This window comes from Mirounga angustirostris, unplaced genomic scaffold (assembly GCF_029215605.1).
Source record: "Mirounga angustirostris isolate CCGP_5_RB_7025 unplaced genomic scaffold, mMirAng1.0.hap1 SCAF_9, whole genome shotgun sequence".
NCBI lineage: Eukaryota > Metazoa > Chordata > Mammalia > Carnivora > Phocidae > Mirounga > Mirounga angustirostris.
Genome location: NW_026991717.1, coordinates 70523989 through 70536304, shown reverse-complemented (window position 1 = coordinate 70536304; position 12316 = coordinate 70523989). Strand labels below are relative to the sequence as shown.

Genomic DNA, 12316 nt, shown 5'->3' with positions numbered 1-12316 from the left:
GGCTGCTCCCATGTTAGGGGCATAGATATTTACAATTGTTAGATCTTCTTGTTGGATAGATCCTTTAAGTATGATATAGTGTCCTTCCTCAACTCTTATTACAGTCTTTGGATTAAAATCTAATTTGTCTGCTATAAGGATTGCCACCCAGCTTTCTTTTGGTGTCCATTAGCATGGTAAATGGTTTTCCACCCCCTCACTTTCAATCTGGGGGTGTCTTTGGTTCTAAAGTGAGTCTCTTGCAGACAGCATATCGATGAGTCTTGTTTTTTAATCCAGTCTGTTAGCCTGTGTCTTTTGATTGGGGTATTTAGCCCATTTACATTCAGGGTAACTATTGAAAGATAGGAATTTAGTGCCATTGTATTGCCTGTAAGGTGACTGTTACCGTATATTGTCTGTGTTCCTTTCTGGTCTATGTTGCTTTTAGGCTCTCTCTTTGCCTAGAGGACCCCTTTCAAGATTTCCTGTAGGGCTGGTTTTGTGTTTGCAAATTCCTTTAGTTTTTGTTTGTCCTGGAAGCTTTTTATCTCTCCTTCAATTTTCAATGACAGCCTGGCTGGATATAGTATTCTTGGCTGCATATTTTTCTCATTTAGTGCTCTGAATATATCCTGCCAGTCCTTTCTGGCCTGCCAGGTCTCTGTGGATAGGTCTGTTGCCAATCTAATGTTTCTACCCTTGTAGGTTACATATCTCTTCTCCCGAGCTGCTTTCAGGATTGTCTGTCTATGAGACTCGTAAGTTTTACTATTAGATGTCGGAGAGTTGACCTATTTTTATTGATTTTGAGAGGGGTTCTCTGTGCTTCCTGGGTTTTCATGCCTGTTTCCTTCCCCAAATTAGGGAAGTTCTCTGCTATAATTTGCTCCATTATACCTTCTGCACCTCTCTCTCTTTCTTCTTCTTCTGGGATCCCAATTATTCTAATGTTGTTTTGTCCTATGGTATCGCTTATCTCTCGAATTCTGCCCTCGTGATCCAGTAGTTGTTTATCTCTCTTTTTCTCAGCTTCTTTATTTTCCATCATTTCATCTTCTATATTACTGATTCTCTCTTCTGCCTCATTTATTCTAGCACTTAGCGCCCCCATTTTTGATTGCACCTCATTAATAGCCTTTTTGATTTCTACTTGGTTGGATTTTAGCTCTTTTACTTCTCCAGAAAGGGTTTCTCTAATAAGTTCCATATTTTTTTCAAGCCCAGCTAGTATCTTTAAAGTGATGATTCTGAACTCTAGATCTGACATCGTACTAATGTCCGTATTGAGTAAGTCCCTGGCAGTCAGTACTACCTCTTGTTCTTTTTGTTGAGGTGATTTTTTCCGTCTTGTCATTTTGTGCAGAGGAGAATAGATTAATGAGAGAACAAAATGCTAGCAGAGTAACCACGTCCCCAGAAAATATACTCTAAACAAGTCAGAAAAGACCTGAAGCAGTGGGATAAGAAAGGGAAAGAGAGAAAAAAGAAAAAGAAAAAAAAGAAAAAGATAGAGATAAAAACAAAAACAAACAAAACAAAACAACAACAACAACAAAAAAACCAGAATGTGATCAAATATGATCAGGCTGGTATATAGATCAGTGCCACACACTGGATTTGGGGTGTATTTTGGTCTTTTAGAAGAAAGTGCCTCCCAAAATTTTAAAGAAAGAAAAACTTATATATGTACAAAAATAAGGGTTGATATGATGAAGGGATGGAATATGACTGTAAAAATGGAAATTATAAAAAATTTTATAAAAGGAATTGATAAGAAGTTGTTTGAAAAAAGAAAGAAGAGGATTTAAAAAAAGAAAAAAGAAAAAGAAAAAAAAAGGGAGAGGATGTGATCAGGCAGGGGAATAGAAAACACCATATACTAGAGATTTAGGGTATATTTTAATCTGTTAGAAGAAACTATCTCAAAATTTTAAAGAGAGAACAACTTATATATATAAGCCAAAAATATGGGTAACTACTATGAAGGGATAGAATATGACTCTAAAAATGAAAAATAAAAATGTTTTTTTTTTTTTTTAAAAAGGGATTGATAAGATGTTGGTTGAAAAAGGGAAAAAGAAAAATTCAAAAAGAAGAAAAAAGAAAAAAGTTAAAAAAAAATTAACTTTGAAAGACTAAAGAATCATGGTAAAAAAGCCATGATTTCTATGTGCAGTATTCCCCTAGCGCTGGAGTTCTGCCGTTCTCATTGATCGGTAAACTTGGTCTTGGCCGGCTGTTCTCGCTGATCTTCTGGGGAGGGGCCTGTTGCCGTGGTTTCCAAATGTCTCTGCCGGAGGCGGAATAGCCCCGCCCTTGCCCCCTCCCGGCTAAGTAATCTGCTCGGGTTTGCTCTCCAGGGCTTTTGTTCCCTGTGAGCTTTCCGTACAGCTTTGGAGGCGGAGAGTGAAAATGGCGGCCTCCCAATCTCCGCTCCGGAGGAGCCGAGAACTCGGGGCCCCACTCCTCGATGAGCCCCCAGAGAAAAGCCGCCAGTCACTCCCGTCTCCCCGGTCTCCGGCCGCACTCCGTGCTCACCCGGCCTGTGACCGCGCGTTTCTATCTCTGGCACCCGACCCCGGGTGGAGTCTCCAAACCCAGCAGATCCCTGCGGTACGCTCCCGCACTGCTCCTCCCCCCGGGGGAGGAAGGTGAGTCTCCCCGGATCTGCTGCTTGTTGGGTCCCTGCTGGAGGAGCAGGGGCCCGACTGTGCCGCGGATCACGGTTTATGGCAACCCCGAGCTGAGAGCCCGCGCCTGGGCTCCGCCTCTGCAGCCGGCTTCCCTGCTCCGATACCTGGGAGCTCTGCCACACTCAGGCACCCCCGGTCTTTCTGTGACCCCGAGGGTCCTGAGACCACACTGTCCCGGAGGGTTCCACCCCCCGCTTAGCCACCAGAGTGTGTCCCTCAGCGGAACAGACTTTTAAAAGTTCTGATTTTGTGCTCCGCGGCTCTATCACTTGCCAGAAGCGGCCGACGGAGGCCCCTCCCCCGCCGTCTATCCTCCCGAATATCGCCTCGGATTCACTTCTCCGCACGTCCTACCTCCCAGAAAGTGGTCGCTTTTCTGTTCAGAGAGTTGTTGCTATTCCTTTCTTCGATCTCCTGTTGGGTTTGTAGGTGTTCAGAATGGTTTGATCCCTATCCAGCTAAATTCCTGAGAGGAGACGAAATCCAGGTCTCCTACTCCTCCGCCATCTTGCTCCGCCCCTCATGTTTTGTCTTTTTTTTTTTTTTAAAGATTTCATTTATTTATTTGACAGAGAGATAGAGAGAGAGAACAAGTAGGCAGAGAGAGAGGGAGAAGCAGGCTCCCTGCCGAGCAGGGAGCCCGATGCGGGGCTCGATCTCAGGACTCTGGGATCACGACCTGAGCCGAAGGCAGCCACTTAACCAACTGAGCCACCCAGGCGCCCCTCATCTTTTGTCTTTTTGATGCTAGCCATTCTCACAGGTGCAAAGTATCTTTTGTGGTTTTGATTTGCGATTCCCTGATGATTAATGATGTCGAGTACCTTTTTATGTACCTTTTGGTCATTTGCATATCTCTTTTAGAAATAAGTCTATAAAAATCCTTAGCACATTGGGAGCCTGGGTGGCTCAGTTGGTTAAGCGACTGCCTTCGGCTCAGGTCATGATCCTGGAGTCCCGGGATCGAGTCCCGCATCGGGCTACCTGCTCAGCGGGGAGTCTGCTTCTCCCTCTCCTATTCCCCCCTCTTGTGCTCCCTCTCTCAAATAAATAAATAAAATCTTTAAAAAAAAAAAAGAAAAATCCTTAGCACATTTTAAAATTTATATATATATATATATATATATATATATATATATATATACACTTTGCTTTAGTTGTATGAGTTTCTTATATATTTTGGATATTAACCCCTTATCAGATACACAGTTTGTAAATATTTTTTCCCATTCTGTAGGTTGTCTTTTTTTCTTAATTTTAAAAATTTTATTATGTTATGTTAGTCACCATACAATACAATATTAGTTTTTGATGTGGTGATCCACGATCCATTGTTTTCGTATAAAACCCAGTGCTCCATGCAGTACGTGCCCTCCTTAATACCCATCACCGGGCTAACCAATCCTCCCTCCCCCCTCCCCTCTAAAACCCTCAGTTTGTTTCTCAGAGTCCATAGTCTCTCATGGTTCATCTCTCCCTCTGATTCCCCCCCCCTTCGTTTTTCCCTTCCTTCTCCTAATGTCCTCCATGCTATTCCTTATGTTCCACAAATAAGTGAAACTGTATGATAATTGACTTTCTTTGCCTGACTTACTTCACTTAGCATAATCTCCTCCAGTCCCATCCATGTTGATGTAAAAGTTCATCCTTTCAGATGGCTGAGTAATATTCCATTGTATATATGGACCACATCTTCTTTATCCATTCATCCATTGAAGGGCATCTCAGCTCTTTCCACAGTTTGGCTATTGTGGACATTGCTGCTATGAACATTGGGGTGCATATGGCCCTTCTTTTCACTACATCTGTGTCTTTGGGGTAAACACCCAGGAGTACAATTGCTGGGTCATAGGGTAGCTCTATTTTTAAATTTTTGAGACACCTCCACACTGTTTTCCAAAGTGGCTGTACCAACTTGCATTCCCACCAACAGTGTAAGAGGGTTCCCCTTTCTCCACAACCTCTCCAACATTTGTTGTTTCTTTCCCTGTCCATTTTTGCCATTCTAACTGGTGTAAGGTGGTATCTCAGTGTGGTTTTGATTTGGATTTCCCTGATGGCTAATGATGATGAACATTTTTTCATGTGTCTGTTAGCCATTTGTATGTTTTCTTCAGAGAAGAGTCTGTTCATGTCTTCTGCCCATTTTTTGACTTGATTATTTGGTTTTTGGGAATTGAGTTTGATAAGTTCTTTATAGATCTTGGATACAAGCCCCTTATTATCCTGGTCATAATCTCTGTGTATTGTGTGACGTATAGGTCAAATTTCATTTTTCTACCTGAAAATCCATTTGACTTAGACATTTTTTTTGTTAAATCTGTATTCAACACCTGCTGTGTAGTCGTATTTTTCTCATAAACTAAGTGTCCATATATGCATGGGTTGGTTTCTGGATTCTCAGTGAATCTCATCTGTCTCTTTGTACCTATTGTACCAGTAGCACATTCTCTTAATTATTGTAGCTTTATAATAAGTTTTGATATCGAGTGAGGTAAGTCCTCCCAATTTATTTCTCTTCAAACTCTTGTTGATAGTCTTTGCCCAATGTCTTTCCACATAAGTTTAGAATCTTTTTGTCAATTTGCACGAAAATTATTACTGGAATTCTGATTGGGATTGCTTAGGATGGGGACATTTATTGTCATCTACACAATAATTACTCTTACAATCCATGGATTTGGCATATCTTCCTATTAACTTATGCCTTCTTGAATTTCTTTCAACCAAGTTTTATAGTTTTCTGTATAGAAGGCTTGACAAATATATATTTTTTTCCTTTTTTCCCCACTGAGTGCCATTGTTTGCTATTGTTATAATATAGAGAGACGAGTTGGGGGGCAAATTATAACAGGGAAATCTGTAGCCAATTGCAAGGATGTTTGTGAAGTTTGTAGCTTGTTGACCTCATTCCAAATTTGGCACTTTGAAGTCAATTTCTTATCACCTCCCACCTCTATTCCAGTTGGGGATCCCTTTACCAAATGAAGCAGTAAAATCAGAGCATTTGGCAGGTCCAAGTTGCTTCCAAGGCTGTCTTGATATCCTAAATCCCCAGAGTTTCTTGATCATTTAGTCCCCTTCTGCTGGTTCCTCTCTATTTGCCTGGAGTCCTCTCACTCTGTTTTTCCTCCAGTTTTATTGAGAAATAATTGACATACATCACTGTATAAGTTTAAGGTGTACAGCATGATGGTTTGATTTACATCTGTTGTGAAATGATTACCACAATAAGTTTAGTTAACCTCCATCCTCTCACATAGATAAATGAAAAGAAAAGAGAAAATTTTTCCTTGAGATGACTTTTAGGATCTATTCTCTTAACAACTTTAAATCTCTAAGGTCTGTGAGTATTTTGCACTTCATTATTTCTCCAAACCTGGGCTCAATATTTAGCACATAGGAGACACTCAGTAAACGTTTGGGAGATGAATATATTAAAAAATGAATAAATGAGTGAAGGAATGTTTCAAAGGAGGAAAAGAAAATGGTGGAAAAGAGAAAATACATCATAGTATGGTATCTGAATAATAGACACTAACAATTAGGTTTTAGCACCTTTGAGTGTGTTTGGGATGGGGAAATAGTGTACATTTTGTCAGTAGTAAGTCCATGGCTTTGGGAGTCTCTATAAGAATAAGGTGAACAGAATTTGGTTTCCAGGGTGGGATGTTTCAGGATTGGTAATATCATTCATCTGGGCCTAAGATTTTAAAGACAATCTAAGGCACATTGTGTTGGGGGATGAAATTCAAGAAGAAATTCAGGAAAAATTCCTGGATATATTGATAGGGAGGCCTGGAAGGATATGGGGAAAACTAAAGACACAACTATTTTTTAATTATTTTATTTTTTATTTTTTTAAGATTTTATTTATTTATTTGAGGTAGAGCGAGAGCGAGCAAGAGAGAGTACAAGTGGGGGGAGGAGGGGAGGGCCGAGGGAGAGGGAGAAGCAGGCTCTCCACTGAGCAGGGAGCCCAATGCAAGGCTCAATCCCAGGACCCTGAGATCATGACCTGAGCATAAGTCAGATGCTTAACTGACTGAGCCACCTAGGCACCCCAAAAGACACAACTGTTGAAGTTAAGCTTGTCAAAATGCATACAGCAGGTCATTTTCCCACACATGGGGCTGATAATTAGAACCTTGGGAAAAAAATTATTTTAGGGAGACAACTTTGAAGGCCTGAGACTCACCTGCCTAAATCTCTCCTAAAATATCTCTTTTAGTGCACTCTTATCCCAGAAGTAACACCTTTAATAGCTTTTGCACTTGTATAAAGATTTTTTTTTAAAATTTTAAGTTGCATACCACTGTAGGACATTTGCTTTTTGACTTGTTACTAGACATGTACACTGTGAGAGGAAATTATATACAATTAAAATGACTATTTTATTTTAAAATTTTTAAAAAAAGATTTTATTTATTTATTTGATAGAGAGAGTGAGAGAGCACAAGCAGGGGGAACAGTAGAGGGAGAGGCAGAAGCAGGCTCCCCGCCAAGCAGGGAGCCCGATGCAGGGCTCGATCCTAGGACTCTGGGATCATGACCTGAGCCAAAGGCAGACGCTTAACCATCTGAGCCACCCAGGCGCCCCTAAAATGACTATTTTAGAAAATCTAAGAAAAATTGGCAAATATGAAATAATATAGAAAAAATTAAAAAAAAATTAATGGCACTACTAGTTCTTTTATGGACTATAAAAATAATACTTAGTTGCATTTCCCCATTTCCCCATTCCTTATATATTTCTTTTTTTTTATTATGTTATGTTAATCACCATACATTACATCATTAGTTTTTGATGTAGTGTTCCATGATTCATTGTTTGCATATAACACCCAGTGCCCCATTCAGTATGTGCCCTCTTTAATACCCATCACACCAGGCTAACCCATCTCCCATCCCTCTCCCCTCTACCATTCCTAATATATTTCTTTTTTTTTTTTTTTTTAAAGATTTTATTTATTTGACAGAGACACAACGAGAGAGGGAACACAAGCAGGGGTAGTTGGAGAAGGAGCAACAGGCTTCCCGCAGAGCAGGGAGCCCGATGCGGGGCTCGATCCCAGGACCTCAGGGATCATGACCTGAGCCAAAGGCAGACACTTAACGACTGAGCCACCCAGGCGCCCCCCTAATATATTTCTAATCATATTATAGCAATTTTTTGCAGATCTTCATAAAATTTTTTAAAATTATTTTATTTTATTGAAGTATAGTTGTAACACAATGTTATGTTAGTTTCAGGTGTGCAACATAGTGATTCAACTTCTCTATACATTATGCTATGCTCACCACAAGTGTAGCTACCATCAGTTTCCATACAATGCTATTGCATTACTATTGGCTATATTCCCTATGCTGTAATTTTATCCCTGTGACTTATTCATTCCATAATTAGAAATCTGTATCTCTCACTTGCCTTCACACATTTTGCATGTCCCCTTACTACTTTTTCCTTTGGCAAGTGGAATTGCTGGATCTTTGGTATTTCTATTTTTAATTTTTTGAGGAACTTTCTTTTTTTTTTTTTTTAAAGATTTTATTTATTTATTTGACAGAGAGAGACACAGCGAGAGAAGGAACACAAGCAGGGGGAGTGGGAGAGGGAGAAGCAGGCTCCCCGCAGAGCAGGGAACCCGATGCGGGACTTGATCCCAGGACCCTGGGATCATGACCTGAGCTGAAGGCAGTCGCTTAACCAACTGAGCCACCCAGGCGCCCTTGAGGAACTTTCATACTGTTTTCCATATTGGCTATACCAATTACATTCCCACCAATGGTGCACAAGGGTTCTTTTTTCCTTTCATCTTTGCCAACACTTGTTATTTCTTGTTTCTTTGATGCTAGCCATTCTGACAGATGTAAGGTGATATATCTCCTTGTAGTTTTGATTCGCATTTCTCTGATGATGAGTGATGTTGAGCATCTTTTCATGTGTCTTTTGGCTATCTGTATGTATTCTTTGAAAAATATTCAGGTCCTCTGCTCATTTTTAAATCAGATTGGTTGTGTATGTGTGTGTTGAGTTCTATAAGTTCTTTACATATTTTGGATATTAACCCCTTGTTGGGATATACCATTCACAAATATTTTCTCACATTCACTAGGTGCCTTTTCACTTTGCTGATGGTTTCTTTTGCTGCGCATAAGTTTTTTATTTTGGTATAGGCCCAACAGTTTATTTTTGCTTTTGTTTCCCTTGCCTGTGGAGACCTATCTGAATGTTGTTAAGGCTGATGTCAAAGAAATTACTACTATGTTTTCTTCTAGGAGTTTTATGGTTTCAGGTATCACATTTAGGTCTTTAATCTATCTTGAGTTTATTTTTTGTGTTTGATGTAAGAAAGTGGTCCAGTTTTGTTCTTTTGCATGTAGCTGTCCAGTTTTCCCAGCACCATTTATTGAAGAGTAGCTATACTATTTTCTTTTTTTTATACTATCTTATTTCTATCCTCAGACTTATACACACTATCCTCTCTGCATGGTTAGTTTTTATTCTACACAGATAGAGAGAAAAGCCCTTTAAAAATCATAAAGCATTTAAAATATCAATTATTATTATTTCATTAAGTTTTTTTCAGGTAATCATATTTCCAGGTCTCATCTCTGTTTCAGTACATTTAGCCTTTTATATTGAGTGGTACTAAGATAAGAAATATAGTCAGTTATAAGAACCTAAAACAACCCAAAAAGCAAGCAGTTAGAAAAAAAACTATTTTCACAAAATCCTATTTAAGAATTAGATTTGCTGAGAAGAAATTTTTTGACAAGCCCAGTTTGAGGAACAATCCAAAATTGTGAAGGGCCTACATATAGAAAACAATTATTCTGGGGCGCCTGGGTGGCTCAGTTGGTTAAGCGACTGCCTTTGGCTCAGGTCATGATCCTGGAGTCCCAGGATCGAGTCCCACATCAGGCTCCCTGCTGTCAGCAGGGAGTCTGCTTCTCCCTCTGACCCTCCCCCCTCATGCTCTCTCTCCCTATCTCATTCTCTCTCTCAAATAAATAAATAAAATCTTTAAAAAAAAAAGAAAAAGAAAAAGAAAGAAAACAATTATTCTGAATAAGAAAGGGAAAGATGTTCTGGTTGTTCTGGTGGGTGAGAAGGAAGATGAGGAAAGAAGAGAAAGAGGCAGAACACTTATAATATTAAAGATTGAGTGTTCAGCACAGTGGCCTTTCCTATGACTTTACCTAACCCCAACCTGTAGTCAGGTTAATAAACCCACACAAAACTGGAATTACTTTGTTTTTGGATAAAATGTTGAAGGGGTGAGTCTCACATCCAGATTGATATGATCAAAACAAGACAGGGTGTAGATTCAGGGGTGGGAGGAAGGGAGCACACATGAACATGTTTATATGGTATGTATGTAGGGAGATAGTGGTGGGTACTTTAGACATGTGATCACTGAGAAACTGGGGGTCAGAGACAAATTTATCTATATCTGCAAAAGATAGAAGCAGACCAGGTGACATCTGGGTTATATACGGTTTTTCTGCAAAGAGTCCTGAGAATGTTTTACATTTTCCTGTTTGCATGCAAGACATACAAGAATATTAATACAATAAAGCCTAGTACAAATGATTTATGCAAGTTCTTGTAAGATCTTATTTGCTATTTGCTTCATTGAGATGCATTTCTAAAAATATTCCAGGGAATATGAGAGACATATTTGCCTCTCAAATTTACTTAAGACCATTAACCTCCTATAATTTTATATCACTATGTGTCCTACACATATATAGATTCTAGTTCTTGAGAGGCTGTCTTTGACAAAATCTCATACTCCTAAACAGTTTTCTCAGGGCCTTCTTCATCTCCTTATTCCGGAGGCTGTAGATCAAGGGATTGAAAAATGGAGTCATCACAGAATAAAATAGAGTCACAATTTTCTGGATCCCTGTTGGATTGCCAGCTGTTGGGCTCACATACATCACCATGATAGAGCCATAGAACAGGGACACCACGGCCAGGTGGGAACCACATGTGGAGAAGGCCTTATGTCGACCTTCTGCTGAGGGGACCCTCAGCACAGCTCTGATCACCAAGGTATAGGAGCTGGTAATGAAGAGGAAGGTGGAGAAAATGAGGACTGAGTTATAGATGGCACAGATGGTCTCAGTGGCAGGAGCTGGCACACAGGACAGCTTCATAAGAGGTCCTGGGTCACACAGGAAGTGATCAATTGTATTGGGACCACAAAAAGGAAGTTGGGAGATGAGGTAAACTGGGAGGAGAAAACAGGAGAAGCCAGACACCCAGCACCCAGCTCCTATTCTGATGCAGCGCTGAACAGTCATGACAGTGGGGTAGTGCAGGGGCCTGCAGACAGCAAGGTACCTGTCAAAGGCCATGGCAGACAAGAAGAAGGTCTCAGTGGTACCCATGGAGAAGAAGAAGTAGAACTGGAGGAAGCAGCCATAGAAGGAGATGGTGCTGGTCTTAGACAGCAAGTTGGCTAGCATATTGGGGACAGTAGAAGTGACATACCAGATCTCCAGGAAGGAAAAATTGGCCAGCAGGATGTACATGGGGGAGTGGAGATGGTCATCCCACAACACTGCAGAGATAATGCACAGGTTTCCAGTTAGTGTCAGGCCATAGATCGCAAAGAAGAATGAGAAGAGGAGGATCTGAATCTCCCAGGAACAAGGGAATCCAAGAAGAATGAATTCACTCACAGAGTCAGAGTGGTTATTTTCAACTGGGTTTTTCATTTTTTTCCTCTTCAAACTGCAATAATAAGACATCACCATGTTACAAATGACTCTACATCTTAAGATGCTCTCCAATTTTCTTTACAATTCAATTGGAAGCACAGTTTTAGATTACTTAAAGATATTTAGCCCTCTTTGCCCCAGTGATATTGGGAGGAAATAAGGAACTTGGGGGTGTGGGTGCTTGTTACAGCTTTACTATCATGATCCCCATTCCCATCAAGGGCCATTAAACCCCTGCCTTTGTTTTGTGTCCTCAGCACTACATTAAATTAAGATAGATGCTTCTTGTCATTCAGAGGCTTTCAACCAAGTTCAGAAATGACTTTTAATCAACCATTGCTTATAGCAAGGCCACTTGTGACATTTGTGTGCCCTCTTCTTTTTAAAGATCTCCTGAAATCACACAATTTGCAATGTTACTTTCTCTCAGTGTTTAGAGACATAGGCACAATTCTTCAAAGTACTCTTTATTTTTAACTTGGTTCCCTTTGCAGTTAAAAATTTGTTGCCAAAGAGAAGTAAGCTTCTTGTTCTGTCACCTTGAATAAACACTTTAAATGAAATTGGTATGAATGAATGAGGTTTTTTTTTATTTTTATTTTTTTAAAGATTTTTAAAATTTATTTTAGAGAGAGCGAAATTGAGAGAGATCACAGAAGGAGAGGGAGAAACAGACTTGCTGCTGAGTGGAGAGCCTGATGCAGGGCTCGGATCATGACCTGAGCCAAAGGTAGATGCTTAATCGACTGAGCCACCAGGTGCCCCTGCATGAATGAGGTTTAGACTAATGACTAATGGTTCTCTTTTAACCGAGAGTACACAGGCTTCAGTCCTCAGCTGAAATTTATCACGTGCAGGGAAAGTACCTCATGATGGTATTTTATATATATTTTGTCATGTAAAGTAAA

At 40.1% G+C, this 12316-nt stretch overlaps 1 protein-coding gene across 1 annotated transcript; it reads right to left on the bottom strand.

Annotated features, from left to right (window-relative positions):
- Positions 1-6729: 6729 nt before the first annotated feature.
- Positions 6730-11444, bottom strand: LOC123841377 (olfactory receptor 11H6-like). The gene is made up of 2 exons (XM_045870987.2): positions 10483-11444; positions 6730-6808 (listed from the first exon to the last, which is right to left on the bottom strand). The coding sequence occupies exons 1-2, from the start codon at positions 11442-11444 to the stop codon at positions 6730-6732; spliced, it is 1041 nt and encodes a 346-aa protein (XP_045726943.2).
- Positions 11445-12316: the final 872 nt, after the last annotated feature.